The sequence below is a fragment of the Tamandua tetradactyla genome, chromosome 16 (assembly GCF_023851605.1).
Source record: "Tamandua tetradactyla isolate mTamTet1 chromosome 16, mTamTet1.pri, whole genome shotgun sequence".
NCBI classification, from domain to species: Eukaryota; Metazoa; Chordata; class Mammalia; order Pilosa; family Myrmecophagidae; genus Tamandua; species Tamandua tetradactyla.
Genome location: NC_135342.1, coordinates 70373727 through 70395282, shown reverse-complemented (window position 1 = coordinate 70395282; position 21556 = coordinate 70373727). Strand labels below are relative to the sequence as shown.

General features: G+C 40.0%; 1 protein-coding gene and 1 long non-coding RNA gene across 4 annotated transcripts in view; one reads left to right on the top strand and one right to left on the bottom strand.

Annotated features, from left to right (window-relative positions):
- LOC143659776 (uncharacterized) overlaps positions 1–21556 on the bottom strand; it is a 53927-nt gene that overhangs the window by 17984 nt on the left and 14387 nt on the right. Inside the window, exon 4 of one of the 3 annotated variants that reach the window (XR_013163716.1) lies at positions 6462–6559. The exons of the other annotated variants lie outside the window; for them this stretch is intronic. This is a non-coding gene — a long non-coding RNA (uncharacterized LOC143659776). Of the gene's footprint in view, positions 1–6461; positions 6560–21556 lie in introns of those variants that run through there. 3 annotated transcript variants of the gene reach the window in all.
- LOC143660002 (double homeobox protein B-like) lies at positions 7796–21384 on the top strand. Its single transcript, XM_077133362.1, has 7 exons — positions 7796–7820; positions 8593–8747; positions 11155–11260; positions 13185–13336; positions 18805–18910; positions 19276–19433; positions 20752–21384. The coding sequence occupies exons 1-7, from the start codon at positions 7796–7798 to the stop codon at positions 21382–21384; spliced, it is 1335 nt and encodes a 444-aa protein (XP_076989477.1).

Here is a 21556-nt window from a genome sequence, read left to right as displayed (position 1 = left end):
AAAATCCACAGAGCAGGCTGTGAAGCCAACGATTCCAATGGAGGGTCTGGACGAACTCCACAGGAGAGGCTCACCAGCCGAAACAGGAAGAGCCTGTCTCTTCTGAATCCTCCTTATAAGGCTTTCAGTGATTAGAATAAGCATCACTCATTGCAGAAGACATGCCCCTTTGGCTGACTGCAAATGAATCAGCTGTGGATGCAGCTGACATGATTATGATTTAATTCTATGAAATATCCTCATTGCAAGAGACAAGCCAGCACTTGCTCAACCACCACTTGGCCAAGTTGACACATGAACCTGACCATGACAGGTCAACTTGGCAACTATACATACCACCTTAAACCATACCTAATTTCTAAATAAAAAACAATAAAATACATTTTTTTCTTTCACCTAACAATACTCAACTGTCCTGAATATAACTGGAAACACATTAAATCTCTCCATAATAGGGTGCAAATCCTTGGGTAATATTCATTCTTAAACTTGATATCTCACAACTTACATAGTGTAACACGAACAAAACAGCATTACATTCCTCGTTTCTGTAACTAATCACGTGGTCGAAGTTCATATTTATCACTACCTTCTTCCACTATCCATTCCATGTTCCCTTGACCCTCATCAAGCACTTCAGCTGGCTGTGGTTCTTTGCCTGGTGGGGTGACCCAAACCTTCATTCCTGAAGTTTCAGAGCCATTAGTGGTCCTGCCTGGATTGTGTTGTTACAGTTTTCCATTGATTTTAATCACAGGGCATGGTAATACTAATAGACGCCCCAGGGGATCTCCTATATTCCAAGAAAACTCTTCTTTACCTCCATTATGTAGTTGCAGTCCTACTTCCTCCTGATAGTCAGGGTCAATTACCCCAGACAATAATGTAACCCCCTTCTTGGCTTGTTGATCCAGTGGCATAAGTAGCCCAAAGTGACCAGGTGGCAGTCTTAACTTTCAGTTCAGTGGAAGCATTGTTGTTTCTCCAAGAGGAAGCACTCCCCATTTTGGAACTAAAACCTGTAGACCAGCAGAGCTCAGGGTCCCAGGGACAGGAAGCAAAAATTTTCCTAGTGGATCACTAGGGGTAATAGTGAGTGGTACCACTCCCATTTCCACCCCTTTGTTCCTGGACCCATGGATCCTGGCTATAGGAGAAACAGCACTATACAGCGGACACTGATTCAGAGCATATATAGCTTCCTGGAGAACATTGCCCCAGCCATTCAAGTTTTTGCCACCTAGTTGGCACTGTAATTGAGTTTTCAAAAGGCCATTCCACCATTCTATCAATCCAGCTGCTTCTGGATGATGGGGAACATGGTAAGACCAGAGAATTCCATGAGCATGTGTCCACTCCCGCACTTCATTTGCTGTGAAGTGTGTTCCTTGATCAGAAGCAATGCTATGTGGAATACCATGATGATGGATTAGGCATTCTGTAAGCCCACAGATGGTAGTTTTGGCAGAAGCATTGCGTGCAGGGAAAGCAAACCCATATCCAGAGTATGTGTCTATTCCAGTTAGAAGAAATCGCTGCCCCTTCCATGAAGGGAGTGGTCCAATGTAATCAACCTGCCACTATGTAGCTGGCTGGTCACCTCGGGGAATGGTGCCATATCAGGGGCTGAGTGTGGGTCTCTGCTGCTGGCAGATTGGGAACTCAGCAGTGGCTGTAGCCAGGTCAGCCTTGGTGAGTGGAAGTCCATGTTGCTGAGCCCATGTTTTTAGCCCACTCAGAAAGGTCTATCCACATACTTCTTCCCCAGACCTCTTTGTCACCAATTTTCCAATTATGGTCTTTCCAAGTCCCTGACCATCCAGTCAAACCATTAGCAACAGCCCATGAGTCAGTATACAAACGCACCTCTGGCCAGTTTTCCTTCCAAGCAAAATGAATAACCAGGTGCACTGCTCAAAGTTCTGCCCACTGGGAGGAGTTCTCCTCACCACTGTCCTTCAAGGACACTCCAGAAAGGGGTTGTAATGCTGCAGCTGTCCACTTTCGGGTGGACCCTACATATCATGCTGAACCATTTGTAAACCAGGCCTGAGTTTTCTCTTCCTCAGTCAATTCATTGTAAGGAACGCCCCAAGAGGCCATAGCTCTGGTCTGGGAAAGAGACGGTAATGTGGCACGAGAGGAAACCATGGGCATTTGAGCCACTTCTTCATGTAACTTACTTGTGCCTTCAGGACTTGCTCTGGCTCTATCACATGTATACCATTTCCATTTTACAATAGAGTGCTGCTGCACACGCCCAAATGTATGGCTTGGTGGGTCAGACAACACCCAGCTCATGATAGGCAACTCAGGTCTCATGGTAACTTGGTGGCCTGTGGTTAAACGTTCAGTCTCTACTAAGGCCCAGTAGCAGGCCAAAAGCTGTTTCTCAAAAGGAGAGTAGTTATCTGCAGCAGATGGTAAGGCTTTGTTCCAAAATCCTAAGGGTCTGTATTGTGGTTCTCCTATAGGGGACTGCCAAAGGCTCCAGACAGCATCTCTATTTGCCACTGACACTTGCAGCACCATTGGATCTGCTGGATCATACAGCCCAAGTGGCAGAGCAGCTTGTACAGCAGCCTGGACCTGTCGCAGAACCTCCTCTTGTTCAGGTCCCCACTCAAAGTTAGCAGATTCTGGTCACTCAATAAATGGGCCAGAGTAGCACACCCAACTGAGGAATATGTTGTCACCAAAATCCAAAAAGATGAACTAGGTATTGTGCCTCTTTTTTGGTCGTAGGAGGGGCCAGATGCAGCAACTTATCCTTCACCTTAGAAGGGATATCTTGACATGCCCCACACCACTGGGCACCTAGAAATTTTACTGAGGTGGAAGGCCCCTGTATTTTTGTTGGATTTATCTCCCATCCTCTGACACGAAAATGCCTTACCAATAAATCTAGAGTAGTTGCTACTTCTTGATCATTAGGTCCAATCAACATGATATCATCAATATAATGGGCCAGTGTGATGTCTCATGGGAGGGATAAATGATCAGGGTCCCTGTGGACGAGATTCTGACATAGGGCTGGAGAGTTGATATACCCCTGAGGTAGGACAGTGAAAGTATATTGCTGACCTTGCCAGCTGAAAGCAAATTTTTTCTGGTGGTCCTTACTAATAGCTATTGAGAAAAAAGCACTTGCCAGATCAATAGCTGCATACCAGGTACCAGGGGATGTACTGATTTGCTCAAGCAATGATACCACATCTGGAACAGCAGCTGCAATTAGAGTTACCACCTGGTTGAGTTTATGATAATCCACTGTCATCCTCCAAGACCCATCTGTTTTTTGCATAGGCCAAATAGGAGAGTTAAATGTGGTTGTGGTGGGAATCACCACCCCTGCATCCTTCAAGTCCTTAAGAGTGTCAGTAATCTCTGCAATCCCTCCAGGAATCTGGTATTGCTTCTGATTTACTATTTTGCCCGGTAGGGGCAGTTCTAGTGGCTTCCACTTGGCCTTTCCTACCACAATAGCCCTCATTACACAAGTTAGAGAGCCAATGTGGGGATTCTGCCAGTTGCTCAGTATGTCTATACCAATTATACATTCTGGAACTGGGGAAATAACTACAGAATGGGTCCAGGGGCCCACTGGACCCACTGTGAGACGGTCCTGAGCTAAAACTCCATTGATCACCTGGCCTCCATAAGCCCCCACTCTGACTGGTGGACCAGAGTGACGTTTTGGGTCCCCTGGAATTAATGTCACTTCTGAACCAGTGTCTAATAATCCCCGAAATATCTGATCATTTCCTTTTCCCCAGTGCACAGTTACCCTGGTAAAAGGCCATCAGTCTCCTTGGGAAGGCTTGGAGGAAGATTAACAGTATAAATTTGTGGCAGTGTAACAGGTTTCTCCCCTATAGGGACCTGGCCTCCCCTTAATTCAAGGGGCTCTGGGTCTGTAAACTGTTTCAAGTCTGGAAATTTATTAAGGGGCCGTGACTCTGTGTTTTGTAATTCAGGTTAGACTTCTGTTCACTTGACCTAGAACTCTTTTGTTTATACAGCTCCAACAAGAATTTAGTAGACTGCCCTTCTATTGTATTTCTAGATACCCCATAATTTACTAGCCAATGCCACAAATCTCTGCATGTCATATAATTTTGATGCCTGCTTTGAGTTTGCTGTCATTATAATAGCCACGACTACCCTGTCTTTGGCAATTAAGTGTGCCACCTGGCTTCTGCCAACTTGGGCTCCTGTCATCCCCATTGTGTTTAAGGATTCCAGCTCAGTGATAGTAGTTCCTACAGTAATATCTGACCTACAGAGAAGTGCAACCACAGAGCTCTTTAGGGATGATGGTGCTAGTCTCACAAATTTATTTCTCACTGTTCTGGTAAAAGGTGCATCCTCCGGACATTCCTGGGGTGTACGAGCCGGCTTTGCATGATAAATCCAGTCCAACATTCCAATCTCTCTAAGCCTCTGGATCCCCTCATCTACTTTATACCAGGGCAGTTCTGGCATTTCAACCTCAGGTAATGTTGGCCACCTTTTGATCTATGTTTCAACCAACCACCCAAACAAGCTGTTAACACCTTTTCTAACTGCTCTAGCTATAACATTGAATGCAGAATCTCTGCTTAGTGGGCCCATATCAATAAATTCAGCCTGATCCAGCCTTATATTCCTCCCACCATTATCCCACACCCTTAAAATCCATTGCCACACATATTCCCCTGATTTCTGTCTATATAAATTGGAAAACTCACACAGTTTTTTTGGAGTATAACATATCTCCTCATGTGTGATACTTTGTAACTCCCCTTTAGGGGCCTGTTGGGACTTTAGTCTAGTTATAGGTCTGGAAGAAATGAGGGGTGGTGGGGGTGGGTCATGAAAAGAATTAGAAATATCTTCAAAGCCATTTGCTTCAGGGCCTTCGTTTGCAGTTTCATCTGGTGAAACAGGATTAATCACTCTAGGGCTAATCCCTTCAGGAGGAGGTTGGGTAGCCAACTCCTCAAGGCAGGCTGGAGGTGGGGCAGTTATGTCCTCAGGGTAAACTATTACAGGGTTATCTAGAGAAGACTCAGCATGATCTAAGGTTTCAGCCTCACCCCCGACATCATTATCAGTCTATATGTCACCATCCCATTTTTCAGGGTCCCAATCCTTTCCAATCAATGCCCTCACTTTAACGGCAGATACCATGCCAGATTGAAATTTCAGTTTATATTGTAAAGTTGCTACTCTAACAATAAGATTCTGAGTCTGATTTTCAGAGATCTCAAGTCTATGGCTACAGGAAATAAGATTTTCCTTCAGGATACTCATAGAAACGTCTACATCTTTCAGACGGCACTTAAGCTTCTCATTTGAAGCCTTAAGCCCATCCCTTTCACCCTTTAATGTAGCCAGTGTATCTAACAACAACCAACCAACATCTCTATACCTCTTATTTCTACAAAACTCTGTAAAGGTGTCAAAAACATTATCCCCCAGAGCCTGGCTTCGTACAAGCGAAGCATTAGGGAAACTGAATGGTGATATTTTGACCATGTCTTTTGCCAACTCACTCCTGACACCTTCTTTTGTTATTGTATACAGTGTATCTAAGAAGAACCAGGCGATATCTTTATACCTCTTCACTTTAAAAACTTACGTATGTACCAAAAACACTTTCCCCCAGTGCTTTGCCTGATATAAAAGTATGATTAGGAGAATCACACGGTGATATTTTGTTGTATCTGTATTGCTAAATCACACCACGGACTGTCAGTGTCATCTTGATGATTGAAAATAGAGTCATTAGTGCCTTTGAATCTTATCAGAGTAGAAAATCAATTGCAGAAAACTATATTTAAGATTGTTTCTCAAGAACCACTCCTGATTCCAAAGCTGTGTTAGTCAGGGTTCTCTACAGAAAAAGAACCAATGGAGACAACCGTAAAGGTGAGATTTTATAAAGTTTCTCAGCCAATTGTGGGATTGCACGAGTCCTAATTCCTTAGGGCAGGCTGCAAACTAGCAAAAATGATGAGGTTCTTCAATGAATTCCCAGGAGAGGTTGGCTGGCTGAAGTAGAGATGAAATTTCTCTCTTCTGATTGCTGAAATTGTTAACTGTCCCTTTACAGTTTTCAACTGATTGAATTCTCTCACTGCGGAAGACACACCCCTTGATTGATTATTGATGTAATCAACCACAGATGCAATCAACAGACTGCTAATTTAAATCCATTAAGTGTCCTTACAGTAACAGGTAGGCCAGCACTTTCTTGACCAGACAGCTGGGCACCATCATCTGGCCAAATCGACACATGAACCCCACCATCACACCATGGCAATGTAGAATCTTCGGTCTAAAAGGGACTCCACCAGTCAAAGTTGTAGATGTAAGAACATATTTTTAATGAGTTTGAATGTTCACTGATGTTTATTTTACATTAACTGCATTTTTTAAAAACACCTTTCTCTCCCCTTTCAATTCAGGAGATGTTAGTCAACATGCTGTGTCCACTCTGAACTTGAGGTTCACCCAGGACCTGATCAATTTCTCCCAGTAGATAACCCTGAGAAATTCCTTTTATTTTTCAAGACTAAAAGAGAAAGTGAAGACAATATGAATAAAGGAACCCAAGGTGTTTTTACTTGAGTTGAAAAGTCAACTATAAAGAATACAGGTAAACTTATTTTTCACTTTCAATTGAAATAAAATAAACATACAGAAAAATGCATCTCTATGTATAACTTGATTTTTCATAAACTGAGCACCCCTCTATGATCATCTGCCAGATGAAGAAAGACCCCACTCCATACCAGATTCCCCCCAACCCATTCCAGCTTTATCTCTCTTTATAGTGACTTCTGGCCTGATTGCTCCTACCATAGCAAAGTTTTCCTGGTTTTGAACTTTATATAAATGGCTGAGAGAGAGAAGCCACATCTACACAACAAAAGAGGTTCTCTGGGTGTCTCTAGGGCCTAATTTTAAGTAAGCTCAGTGTATCCTTTGCAGGAATAAGTTTCATAAGAATGAACCCCAAGATCAAGGGCTCAGCCTATTTATTTGGTTGTCCCCACTGCTTGCGCGGACATTACGTCGAGTGAAATCAGCCTGAAATAAAAGGACAGCTAGTGTATGGTCTCACTGATATGAAATAACATTGATGAGCAAACTTAGAGAATTTAAGTTAAGCACACAGGTTATCAATTTTGCTCTTAACACTTTTTCGCAGATTAAATCAGGCCCACCCAGATTATCAAGGATAATCTCTTTTACTTAAAATCAGTTGATTATAGCATGCAATCACGTTTAGAAAACATCTTGAAAACAGCACCTGGATTATAGTTCTATTAAATAACTGGGCAGCACAGGCAATTTGACACATAAAATTTATCACCACAATGACTGAAAGAAATATGTTTCAGAAAGAGCTGGGAAAATGTGGAAAGGCCAAATGAGGCAAGGGTCTCCATAAAACAATATGACCAACCCAGAATATTTAAGAAACAAGAGTAATTAAACATAATTGATGACAAAATGCTTATAGATAGGTAAACCAGAGAGCAGAGAATCGAAGTCATCTTTGAAAAGGTATTATGATATAGCCAAACTGTGTAAGTGATCTTATTATGCATTTAAATCCATTTACTGTAATCTTCCCCTTCATCAGATTGCATCACCTCTTCTCAAATACAAAGGTGTTTGAATACTGGATGATGAGATTAACTAGAGAGGTATTTAAGAGATGGGTGGGCAACCCTGGGTCTTCACAACTCCTGTGTCTCTGGGAGCTCCCGGTTGGCCCTTAGTCTTTGTGACTCTTCCCAGCATGGATTTGAACAGCACTTCAAGTGGTAAGTTCTCATCAGCTTCTTTTCTCTGTTCTTTGTAATGCCAAATGCCTTGCTCATTTTGCAGTGCTTACAGAAGTAAAGGTCCAGGCATGATTAGATGGCTATTCTGTTGGAGATGGCGTGTTTTCAGTGATAAATTGTCTAGGGGATTGTACGTGCTTTGCTACTGGATTCTTAAATTTTAGGTTGAAGATGGCAGCCATGAGCCCTTTACCTGGGTCCTCTACCTAGAGTGTTAAAGTTGACACTTTCAATTGCAGGAAAAAAAATGACATAACTAATATTTTATATTACTTCACCTTGCCTTCAAAAGTTTTAAAAACTTAACAAAGAGATAAAATAGAAAAGAATTTAAGACATGGGTGGGCCACCCTGGGTCTTCAAATGTCCTGTGTCTTTTGAAGGACTTTAGGAGCTGCTCAGTTGGCCCCTCGTCTTTATCTTTTTTTACATATGTTTTACCTGTTTTATTTATATTTATTTATATTCATTAATTGTCATAGTATCTATTATTTCCTATTTGCATGCAATTTTTAGGAATTTCTGTAAATTATTGCTTTGGAAACTGAATTCACTGGTCATCATTTTTTAATAAATGTACTTATACCTATATTTATCCAGTTTAGCCTGTTTAGTCTAAACCGAAAGTAAAAGCGTACATCAATCCTTTGGTCTATATGCTTTCACTTGAGAATAAATATAAGGCATGTGCTTAGGACAGGTTTTTACCATAAGCATATTCTTCATACTCTTCTCCTTTTCTCTTCATCAGGCACAGTACAAAGAGAAGATAAAAAACGCTATGTTGTTTACAATGAGAGTCAAGTGGCTACCCTCCAAGCATGGTTTCAGAAAAACCCTTACCCTGGCATACGTGCCAGGGAACAACTTGCCAAAGAAGTAGGCGTTCTGGAGTATAACATTCAGGTAGGTATTAGGTTTCTATTTCATTATGTCAGACTCAAGGTCAAGGGAAAAGCTGGGCTGCGCACATCGTAAGAATTCTCTTACAGCAAACATTTTGCTAAGAACATTTATCCAGTTATATCATGGAATACTGAGCGTGAAATCAAAGCAAGCATCCTATATCTTTTAACATTGGTGGAAATACTGGTTGTATGCATTCACTGATAGAGGAAGGAGCACGCCTATGTCATGCTTTCCTGATAGAAGGTAATTAGATCATTTTTCAAGATTGAGAGAGTTTGGGAAGTGGAATCACCCTGATAACATTATAGTATCATTGGTACAGGAATACGTTATGCAGAATAATGCATAAAATATCATGAGGTCAGGGGCGGTGCAACGGTGGCTCTGTGGCAGAACTCTAGCCTGCCATGCCGGAGATCCATGTTCGATTCCTGGTGCCTGATCATGCAAAAAATAATAATAATAATAAAATAAATGAGAACATGGCCTTAAAAATAATATAATGAGGTCAGAACTGGAGAGTAAGTTTACATGCAATAAACATTCTCAGGCCAGCTTTTATCTTTTTTTCCCTGATTAATATCTCAAATGTGACTAATAGCCAAGAATGATTGATGCAAAAACTTTATAATGAACTTTTTTGAATAGTATTGTATAGATATAAAAGAAAAATGAAACTAAGATGAATTTCTATACGTTCCAAAAATGTTTCTGCAAAGAACATAATTACATCAAATTAAACAGTATTTAAACTGATGAAGGTCAAGTAAAAATGTTTTCCTAAGGAAAATAATAATTTTCAGCCCACTATCAAATCTAGTTTTCAATATGCCGATGGTTATCATGGCATCACTCTGAGGTGATGCTGGGGAACTCAGAAATTTTTCTTATCTCTTCGCACATTGGTTCCAAAAAGGTTTACTCAAATCTCAGTAATAAAAGTGGATCCCGTGGAAAAAGAATGAGATGTGACCCGCACCATACAGCATACCAAAAAAAAGGTGGATCCCGTGGGAAAAATTGATGTTTGGCTCCCTGGGGGGCACTGGGCTCATCTGAATTGAAGTGAGAAAGGAAAGTACAGGAAACAATGCAGGAAGAAGTTGGCGCTGCAATAGTGTGCACTAATCTATTCATTTCTTTCAGGTTTCCACCTGTTTTTAAGACAACTTGTCTGAAAATAATTGTATTAATTAATTAAGAATGCTAATAGGACTTTTCACCATGATGTTTGGGTTGCAAAGTGGCTCAAAAGATACTATTGACATTAAGATTATAAGTGTGATCATGGATTATTCTACTATACAAATAACATACTCGGAAATCATGAGAACGTACTTTCCAATTACGACTCTGTGGTAGTTAGGTTCAGGTGTCAACTTGGCCAGGTGGAGGTGCCTAGTTCTATTGCTGTACATGAGCCAATGGCATGTGAACCTCATCTGTTGCTGATTACATCTGCATTGGCTAGGAGGCGTGCCCGCTGCAATGAATGATGTTTGATTTAAGTGGCTGGAAGTTTCAGTGAGAGCGCTCAATGTAGCACAGTCAAAGCAGGTCAGCATACCTCATCTCAGCCCTCGCAGCTCAGCCCAGACCTTTGGAGATGCAGAAAGAAATCACCCTGGGGAAAGTTGTTGGAACCCAGAGACCTGGAAATGAGACCAGCGGAGATTGCTCTGTGCCTTCCCATGTAAGAATGATCCTCAGTTGAAAGTTAGCTGCCTTTCCTCTGAAGAACTATACATTTTTAACTAAATAAATCCCTTTTTATTAAAAGCCAATCCATCTGTGGTGTGTTGCATTCCAGCAGCTAGCAAACTAGAACAGACTCCAATGGTGAGGAAACAAAGACTTCAATTGGCTGTCACTGCCAATATTTTCAATGCTAAAGATGCAGGTTTCTAGGCATCTCCTTAGCTCTTCCTTAATCTGAGATAATAGAAGAAGTCAAAATTTAGAGAAGTCTTAGCCTAGCTGTTGCCAATTCTGCCACCCTCCTTAAGGATTTCTTTCCAAAGTCGATTCCATATGTATTTAAATGGTATTTTCTGTGAAGTCATGATATAGGCCAACCAACAACATTCATATATTGACGGTCTGCTAGAATTGAGAAAAAGATTTCCTTTAGAAGACCTCACAGTACCTCATAAATCAGGGGAATTTACTTTAGGTGCCATAAGGATGATTATGAAGGAATGCTAATTTTAGCTGAGTGCAGCTTGGGTCCTGTACTTAATAGAATGCTAATTTTTTTGAGATATGACATCATTCTAAGGATCACCATTGCCCTTCTCTTATGGATGATCTTCAAGGATAGATGCCTGTCACTTTTGCTTCATTGGAAACATGTTCAGAATGATATAGACTAGGTTTCTTGACTTTCACATCTTTTCCTACTTAGACATGGTTTGGAAACTACAGAAGGAAACAGAGAAGACTGAAGGCTCGATACTCTGTACAAAAAGGACAAGACCAGGAACACAGCAAAACTCAGCCTTGCACTCAAGGTAAGAACCCACCTCAAAAGGCCATTCCACTGTTTAATCAACCCAGTTGACCCTGGATGATGGGGAACATGGTAAGACCAGAGAATTGCATGAGTATGTGCCCATTCCCACACTTTATTTGCTGCTATGTTTCTTCCTCAATCAGAAGCAATGCTTTGTGGAATACCACGATGATTAATAAGGCATTCCATAACTTCTATGATGGTAGTATTTGTGGAAGCATTGCAGGCATAGAAGGCACCCCATACCCAGAGTAGGTGTCTGTTCCAGTTAGATCACATTGATGATCTAACCCTTCCACGGTGGAAGTGGTCCAGTGTAATGAACCTGCGACCAGGTAGCAGGCTGATCACCTCAGAGAATGGTGCCATAACAGCAGTTGAGTGTTAATCTTTACTGCAGGCAGATTGGGCACTCAGCAGTAGCCATATTCAGATCAAACTTGGTTAGTGGAAGTCCATGTTGCTGAGCCTATGCTTGACTCATCCCTTCCATCATGACCACTTTGCTCATGAGCCCCTTGGGCAATGGCAGGAGTGGCTGGGGAAAGAGAATGACTGGTATCCACAGAATGGGTAATTTTATCCACGTGATTATTAAAACCTTCCTCTGCTGAAGTCACCATCTGGTTAGCATTCACCTGGGACAGAAATATGTTCATCTTTTGTGCCCAATCAGAAAGGTCCATCCACATACCTCTTCCCCAGACCTTTTTGTGACCGGTGTTCCACTTTTGCTCATTCCACATCCCTGACCATCCATGTGTACCATTAGCAACAGTCCACGAGTCAGTATACAAATGCACCTCTGGCCAGTTCTCCTCCCAAGTAAAATAAACAGGTGCACTGCTCGAAATTCTGCCCACTGGGAGATTTCCCTTCACCACTATCTTTCAGGAACATCCCAGCACAGGACTGCAGTGCTGCAGCTGTCCTCCTTCAGGTCATACTTACATGTCGAGCAGAAACATCCATAAAGAAAACCCGAGTTTTGATCCATATTGGCCACATTTTGATTCTTGTTTCAGCCAAACACACTGGTTATACCCTTTCTAACTCCTACAGCTACAGCAGTGAATACAAAGTCTTTGCTTAGTGGGCTCCATGAAAATAATTTCAGTTTGCTCCAACTCTATATTCCTTCCACCATTATCCCACATCCTTAAAATCCATTCCCACACCTATTCCCCTGACTTATTTCAATATAGGTTGGAAAACTCATGCAGTACTTTTGGAGCACACCATACCTCCTCATGGGTCACACTTTGTACCTCACCTTTTGGAGCCGGGTCAGGACTTTACTGTAGCTGTAGGACTTGAAGAAAAGAGGGATGGTGGTGGAGAGGGTCATGAAAATAATTGGAAGTGACTTTCAAGCCAATTACCTCAGGGCATTCCCTTGCAATTGGAATTGAAGGAATGGGTGGGGGGCCCTGGGTCTTCATAATTCCTTTGCCTTTGGGAGCTGCTCAGTTGGCCCCTCGGCCTTGCGAAATAGTGAATATTTTATGTCTGGAATAATCAATAGTTTGTGCTTATTTTTATTAAATAGATGGTTATTTATTACAAGTGCAAACACTTCCATGTTTTCTTTAAACCTTTATTTTTTCATTACTCTTGCCTGTTTAATTTATATTCATTAATTGTTCTAGTATCTATTGTCTCCTATTTACACGTAATTTTGAGGATTTTCTGTAAGTTATTGATTTGAAAACTTAATTCATTGATCATCATGTGTTAGTATATGTATTCATACCTATATTTGTCCTGTTTAGCACGGGTTTTGCGCTATCCCTAAAGAAAAAATGCACATCAATACTGGACCTATGTGTTTTCACTTGAGAATAAATTTAAGGTCTGTGCTTTAGGATAGGTTTTTATCCATAAACACATCCTTCATTCTCTTGTCCTTTTTTCTTCATCAGGCACAGTACAAAAGATAAATAAGAAAGGTATTGTTTACAGTAAGAGTCAAGTGGCTACCCTTCAAGCATGGTTTCAGAAAAACCCTTATCCTGACAGAGCTGCCAGGGAACAGCTTGCCAAAGAAATAGGTGTTCTGGAGTATAACATTGAGGTAGGCATTAAGTTTCTATTTCATTATGTCAGACTCAAGGTCAAGGGAAAACCTGGGATGAACACTTTATAAGAATTCTCTTACAGCTGACATTTTGCTAAGTACTTTTATCCTGTTAACATACAATATTAAACATGAAATCAAAACAAGAACTCCATATCTTTTACCATAGGTGGAAATATTTGTTGTATCACTAATAGGGGAAGGAGCATGTCCTGGTCCTGCTTTCCTGACAGGAGATAATCACATCATATTTCATAATTGAGAAGGTATAGGAAATGGAATCACTTCGGTAATATTACAGTATCATTGCAACTGCAATATATTATGCAGAATAATATATATGAGGTCACAACTGGGGAGTAACTATTCATGTAAATAAACATTTCCAAGACTAGCGTTCATCTTTTTTCTTAGTTAAAGGTTCAAATGTGACTCATATCCAAGAATGATTGATGAAAAATCCTTACAATGACTTATTTTTAATAGAATTATTAATGTAAAAAATGAAACTACGGTGAATTTCTCTTGGTTCCAAAGGGAGAGCTATAAAGAATATAATTATATCAGGTTAAACAGTATTAAGATGATGAAGATCAAGCAAACTAATTTTTTGAGAAAAATAACGATGTCCGCCCTTGCATCAAACCTGTAGTTTTCAATATACTGATAGTTATCATGGCATCACCCTGAGGGGATCCTGTGAAGCTCAGAAATTTTTCTTGCCTCTTCATGCATTTGTTCCATCACGGTTTACTCAATCTCAGTAATAAAAGTGGATCCCATGGGAAAAAATTGATGTTTGGCTCTCTGAGAGGCACTGGGCCCATTTGAACTGATGAGGAAGGAACATTCAGAAGACAGTGGAGGAAGAGGTTGGCTCTGCTACAGTGTTCACTGATTCATTCATTCTTTCCAGGTTTCCAACTGTTTTTTTTTTTCCTTTTTGTATGCTGTGTGGCGGGGTCACATTTCATTCTTTTTCCAACATGTGATTATCCTGTCACTGTAACACTATTCGTTGAATTTTGGAGGGTGGAGTTCATGGTCCAGGAATCGAACCTGGGTCTCCCTCACGGCAGGCGAGAATTCTACCACTGAACTACCCTTGTACCCCCTCCACCTGTTTTTAAGATAATCTGTCTGAAGATATTTTGATTCATTAATTGAGAACACAGGTATGACTGTTGGCATTATGCATGGTTATAAAGTGGCTCAACAGATACTATTGACCTTCAAATTATAAGTCTTTTCATGAATTATTTTATTATACAAAGAACACACTCAGAAATCATGAAAAGGAACCTTGCAATCCTGATTCCAATGTTGAGAAAACAAAGCAAAGACTTCAATTGGTTGTCACTACCAATAATTTTAATGTTAAATATATAGGTTTCTAGCATCTCTTTATCTCTTGCTGACTCTGAGATAGAATAAGGAGAGGAAATGTTGAGAAGTCTTAGCCTAGCTATTGACTATTGCCAATTCTGTGATCCTCCTTAAGGATTTCTTTCAAAATTTGATTCTACATGCAAAATGTTTTTTAATTTGTACATTAAATCACCATCATGCACACTCAAGGCATTCCTAAATTATACTGTCACAGTCTTTATCTTCTATCTTTCCTTCTGGTTTCATATGTGCACCAGCCCTTCTCCCTCTATCATACTCACATTCAGCTTCATTCAGCGTATTTATATTTTTGTGCTACAATCAGGTAGTATTGTGCTATCTGTTTCTGAATTTTTATAATCCATCCTATTGCACAATCTGTATTCCTTCACCACCAATTGCCCAATCTCTACCCTATTATATCTCCTGATAACCTATGTTCTTAACTTCAGTTCTTCGAGTTCACTCATTTATGTTAGTTTATATTAGTGAGTCATTTTGTTTCTGACTAATTTCACTCAGGAAAATGTCCTCAAGGTCCATCCACATTGTTAAGTGCTCCATGACCTTATAATGTCATATAGCTGCATAATATTCCATTGCATGTATATACCATTTCTTCAGCCACTCATCTGTAGATGGATATTTGGGCTGTTTCCATCTCTTGGCAATTGTAAATAATGCTTCTATAAACATTGGTGTGCAAATGTCCATTTGTGTCCTTGCCCTCATGTCCTCTGAACAGATACCTAGGAAAAAGATTGCTGGATCATATGGTCTTTCTATACTGAGCTTCCTGAGGAACTGCCAAACTGCCTTCCAGAGCAGTTGTACCATTTTACATTCCCACCAACAATGGTTAAGTGTGTCTCTTTCTCCACATCCTTTACAGCACTTGTCATTTTCTGTTTTTGTTTTTGTTTTTGTTTTTTTTTTTATGATGGCCGTCTAGAGGGTATCAGATGATATTTCATGGTGGTTTTGATTTGCATTTCCCTAATAGCCAGTGACATTGAGCATCTTTTCATGTGACTTTTTTATTTTCTCTTCTGAGAAGTGTCTGTTCATGTCTTTTGCCCATTTATTAATTGGGTTGTTTGTCTTTTTGTTGTTGAGTTGAAGAACCTCTGCATATATTCTGGATACTAAATCCTTATCTGATAAACAGTTTCCAAATATTGCCTCCATTATTTTTATTTTCTTTGCAGAGTTCTTGGTGGCACAAAAATGTTTAATTTTGAGAAGTTCCCATTTATCTATTTCTTTCTTCAGTACTCATGCTTTGGGTGTAAGGTCTAGGAAACCACCTCTTATTATAAGTTTTATAAGATATTTTCCTACATTTCCTTCTATAAGTTTCGTGGTCTTAGTTCTATTTTTATCTATTTTGAGTTAAATTTTTATGTAGGGTGTGAGATATGACTCCTCTTTCATTCCTTTGCATATGCATATCCAGTTCTCCAAACAACATTTATTGAAGAGGCTGCTCTGTCCCGGGTGGGTTGGCTTGACCTCCTTATCAAAAATCAATTGTCCATAGATGAGACGGTCTATATATGAACACTCTATTCTATTCCATTGCTCAGTATATCTAACATTATGCCAATACCATGCTGTTTGGACCACTGTAGCTTCGTAGTATGTTTTAAAGTCAAGTAGTGTGAGACCTCCACATCATTTTTCTTCCTCAAGATGTTTTTAGATATTTGGGGCAAACTTCTCTTCCAAATAAATTTGGTTATTGGTTTTTCAATTTCCACAAAGTAAAGTTTGGGGATTTTAATTGGTTTTGCACTAAACCTATAAAATAATTTGGGTAGAATTCACATGTGAACTATACTTAGTCTAACAATCCATGAGTATGGTATGCCCTTCCATTTATTTAGGTCTTCCATGATTTCTTTTAGCAATTTCTCTTAATTTTCTGTGTATAGAGGTCTTTTGAGTCTCTAGTTAAATTTATTCCTAAACATTTTATTCTTTTGTCTACTATTGCAACTGGAATATTTTCTTGATTTCCTCCTTAGATTGCTCATTACTTGTGGATAGAAACACTACTGATATTTAGGTGTTGATCTTTTACCCTGCCACTTTGCTGTACTCATTTATTAGCTATAGTAGCTTTGCTGTAGATTTTTTGGGATTTTTGACATATAGTATAATATCATCTGCAAATAGTGAGAAGTTTACTCCTTCCTTTTGAATTCAGGTAGCTCTGGCTAGAACTTCCAGCACAATGTTGAATAGCAATGGTAATAGTGGGCATCCTTGTCTTGTTCCTGGTCTTGAAGGGAAAGCTGCCAGTCTTTCCCATTGAGCATGATGTTAGCTGTGGGATTTTCATGTATTCCCTTTATCATTTTGAGGAAGTTCCCTTCTATTCCTATCCTTTGAACTGCTTTCATCAAGAAAGGATGCTGACTTTTGTCAAATGCCTTTTCTGCTTCAATTGAGATGAGCATATAGATTTTCTGCTTGGATTTGTTGGTATGATGTATTACATTAATTGATTTTCTTATGTTGAGTCATCTTTGCAGATCTAGAATAAATCCCACTTGGTCATGGTGTGTAATTCTTTTAACATGCTGCTGGACTCAATTTGCAAGTAGTTTGATGAGGATTTTTGCATCTATATTCATTAGAGAGATTGCTCTGTAACTTTCTTTTCTTTCAGTATCTTTGTCTGGCTTTGATATTACGGTGATATTGGCTTCATAGAATAAGTTAGGTAGCTTTCCCTCCTGTTCAATTTTATCCTGGAAGATGATTGTATAAAGATAATGTTACAATGTGACTGTGTGACTGTGAAAACATTACGTCTGATGCTCCTTTTATGCAGGGTATAGACAGATGAGTAAAAAATATATAGATAAATAAATAATAGGGGTAAAAGTTAAAAATAAATAAATAAAAGTTAGAATGGGCATAGCTAATTACCCCTACAGAGTGTGAGAAAGATCAGAGGTGATGGTGGAGTTAAACAAGAAAGTTGGGTCTAACAAATGAGTGCTGAATCATTTTATTGATATTTCTTTTAGCCTCCAGTACCTTTGAGCAACTAGAAATAAAAATCTAATATTGAGGAATTGTAGCTCATACCAAACTGTGAAGTCTATTCTACAACTATTTGTTGTGATGTACTTTGAAATGTATTGCTTTTAGGTTTATGCATTATTTAAAGAGAAGGAGTATAACAGAAAAGATAGTATTTAACAAATGAGTATGACTGCTGAATCAATATATTGACATATCTGTCGGTTTCCAGTGCCTTGGAGGCTCTGGAAGGAAAAACCTGAAATTGTGGAACTATAACCCATACCAAACTGTGAAATCCATTCTATAACTACTTGTTAAAATGTGTATTGAAATATATTGCTTTTTTGTATATATTTCACAATAAAAACCGTTGAAAATAAATAATAGGGAGGACAAAAGGTAAAATAAATTGGGTATTTGGAAATACTAATGGTCATTGAGAGGGCGGAGTAGGGTATTGATATATATGAGTTTTTTCTTTTTTCTTGTTTTTGTTTCTTTTTCTGGAGTGATGCAAATGTCCTAAAAAATTATCATGGTGATGAATACACAACTGTGTGATAATATTGTGAGCCAGTGATTGTACACCATAAGTGGAATGTGTACATGTGAAGATTTGTCAATAAAAATTTTTCTTTAAGTTGATTCTATATGTATTGGATATTTTAAGGGGTATTTTCTATGGCGAGATAATGTGGGCCAATAAAAAACATTCATGTATTGAAGGTCTGCTAAAAGTGAGACAGAGATAGTTCCTTTAGAAGGCCTCCAGGTATCTCATAAATCAGGAAAATTTTACTGTAGATAACATGAGGATGATTATGTAAAAAAAAAATGCTAATTTTAGTTTAGTGAGGCTTGTGTCCTGTATTTAATAGCATGCTAATTTTTTGAGATCATAGCATCATTCCAAGGATAATACATTGACCTTCCCTATGGATACTCTCAAGGACAGATGGCCAGATACTTTTGCTTCATTGGACTGAAGTTTGGAATTTTATAGACTGAGTTACATGACTTCCATATCTTTTCCTGCTTAGACATGGTTTCAAACCTACAGAAGGAAACAGAGAAGCCTGGAGTTTGGAAGCTCTTTATGGAAAAGACATAGCGAGGAACAGAGCGGGCCTCAGCCTTGCACTCAAGGTAAGAACCCACCAGTGCAAATGCAGTTCATTATTGGATCCCATCGAGAGTGGAAATGACTCTATATGACGGCACAAATTTTCCACAAAGAATATGTAGCTTCAGAACCAATTACAGCTTTTTCTAGAAATCCTACTATCAGAAGTAACAACGCTCCCCTGTTTGGCTAGGGCGGGAAGCTTCCTAGAAAGGACAGCTCTGAGCTTTTCATGGTCCTGCTCCTGCTAAGCCTGTAGTTTCCTCTTCTGACACCTCTGGGGAATTGAGGAGTAAATGAAGTCAGCCTCACCTTCACAAATTTGTGTTTGGGGGTTGAATATGAAAATAGGCCTGTCATCTCCCCTTTGCTCCTGTATCTTCTTTAGAGTATCTACCAAAAGAAGCCGGAAGACTCCAGATACCCACCATGAGATCTCAAACAAGTATCCTAGGCCAAGCCTCTGAGAGGAACCAAATCCCTGATACTGCAGCCAGAGAAGAACCAGCTAAGCAAATAACAGGCACCCCAGAACCAGGAATTCAAGTAAGTTCTAAGTCTGTGGCACCAAGTGTGTGGATTGTCTCCCAAAGTGTCATTGGAACCTTGGGATACTTTGAGTTGTCACAGTGATCTAGGGTGAAGGTATTTGGTGGTTAAAGCCTGGCAGTGCAAGTCACAGTCCTGCAAAAGAAGACTTTCCAAACCAAACTGTCATCAGTTTTGAATCCCTAGAAGCAAAAAAGTGTAAAAACATTTCTGTTAATATCTCTCTTGAGAATATTTTCTTTCTGGTTTCTTATACCATGGCACTGTTGTGTGGGGCTATTCCATGTAAGGTAGGGTTATAGTCAGCATTCCTCCCCCTTTTGTAACAACCGAAAGAAATCCATGGACATTGATAAATGTTCTTGGGTTGAGGGACAAAGTCTCCGTCATGGAGTACCTTCTTATACCCAAGTTACGGGCATGGTTCTTAGTATATGTGAAATGCTCACAAATTATGATGCACATACACAGGATGATCAGCACAGAAACACTTGAAATCTCCTATTTGTGCAGATAAACCTATTTAGACAGTATATACTTATAGTATATAAGTATAAACTTATAGAAATATAGACAGTATTTCTATAAGTTTGTATAAGCCGTGTATTCTTATGAGCACATCAGTGAAGTGTAGAAATGTCATTCTGCTCAAGAGAGCTCCTTTGCTGACCATTGCTGAAAGTAGAAGCAGAGTCGAGGGCCCGTGCCTTTTCAGTCAGAGTTCTGTTCATCCACAATTGCCTGCTGGATGCAACATAAACTGATTTTGTGCATTTGCCTTTATTTAAACTGAACCCATGTGTAGAATTATTAAATGAATAATAAAATTAAACTCTAGATGAGGAAAGAACATGTGTGCCAGTGTAGGTAATTTTCGTATAGATCCCAGGAATTAACAACTTGGAAAACCCTGAAAGAAAGAATTCTTGTGGTGTATGTAGAAACATCTGAGGCAGATACAGTGAATTTCCAAATATACCCTACAAAATGAAATGAGACTAACAGAAAGGTATAGAATTCCAGAGAAATCGAGGGACAGAGACATGATGAGAAGAGTGTGGAAGCAACCCTGGAATTCTAGTAAACCAGTGTAGGATATATACCATGGCAGGAGTAAATAATTTCATTTACATGGATATATTTCAAAGATGAAATGTATATGTCTATACCTAACTGTAGGTATGCATATGCATAATAATATATAATCACCCTGAAATTAGGCCACATGTAAATAGCCCTTTGCTTTACAGATGACAAGAAACAGCTGAAATCTATTATGTCTTATGATGCCCATGTTTCCCTTTGTCTCACTTAGAAATGCTTTCTGAATGGAAGATATCAGCATGCAGAGCAGAGCAAAAGGGAATCCATAAATTCCTTGGGAGACAGCCCACGTGGGAGGCCAGATCTGACTCTTCATCAAGACCAAATGGACCTGTCCACTCTAACAAGCAGCTCTCAACGTTTTCTTCCCCAGAATTCCTACCTCAAGAAACATGCATTTCTCAGTGCTCTTCCTCCAACCTATGGGTCATTTATTCCCTGGCACCCAGGTGGGGACTGTGGGAGCCAGGAACCGGGTGTCATGATGGTTCAGTCCACCCAGACTGTGCAGGGAGGAGAGAACTCTGACACCCTCCTGACCCCTGGGGATCACTTGACAATTCCACCGGCTCTGGGCAGTGGCATCTCAGATACACACACTCCTTTCTGGCCCCAGTGCCAAGGGAAATGCCAGGATCACAGTAAGCACAGTGACAGGGAAGTGCTGCAGTTCAAGGACTCTTCTCAGCCTGAGCCTGACATACCTTACATCATGCGGTGGTGGAATGAGGGGCGCCTGGCTCTGATTGCAGAATGGGAACCTTCCCAAGGGACACTGGAGCAGGCTGGACACAGGGACACAGTCCTGTGGCCCAGCAGCTCAGAAGCCATGTCCCCTGCTTGACCCCCCGCACCAGCAGTGTGTAAACCCCTGAAGGCTTTGGAGTGAACTCTGTCATCTACACATCTTCAGTGAGAGGTACAATCTGTTCTGAATTCAGATGCTCAGGAAGAGGAGCCTCCAAATCTCACCCACCCCTCAGTTTGGAAGAATTTCGGTGCTGGTCCACCTGCTG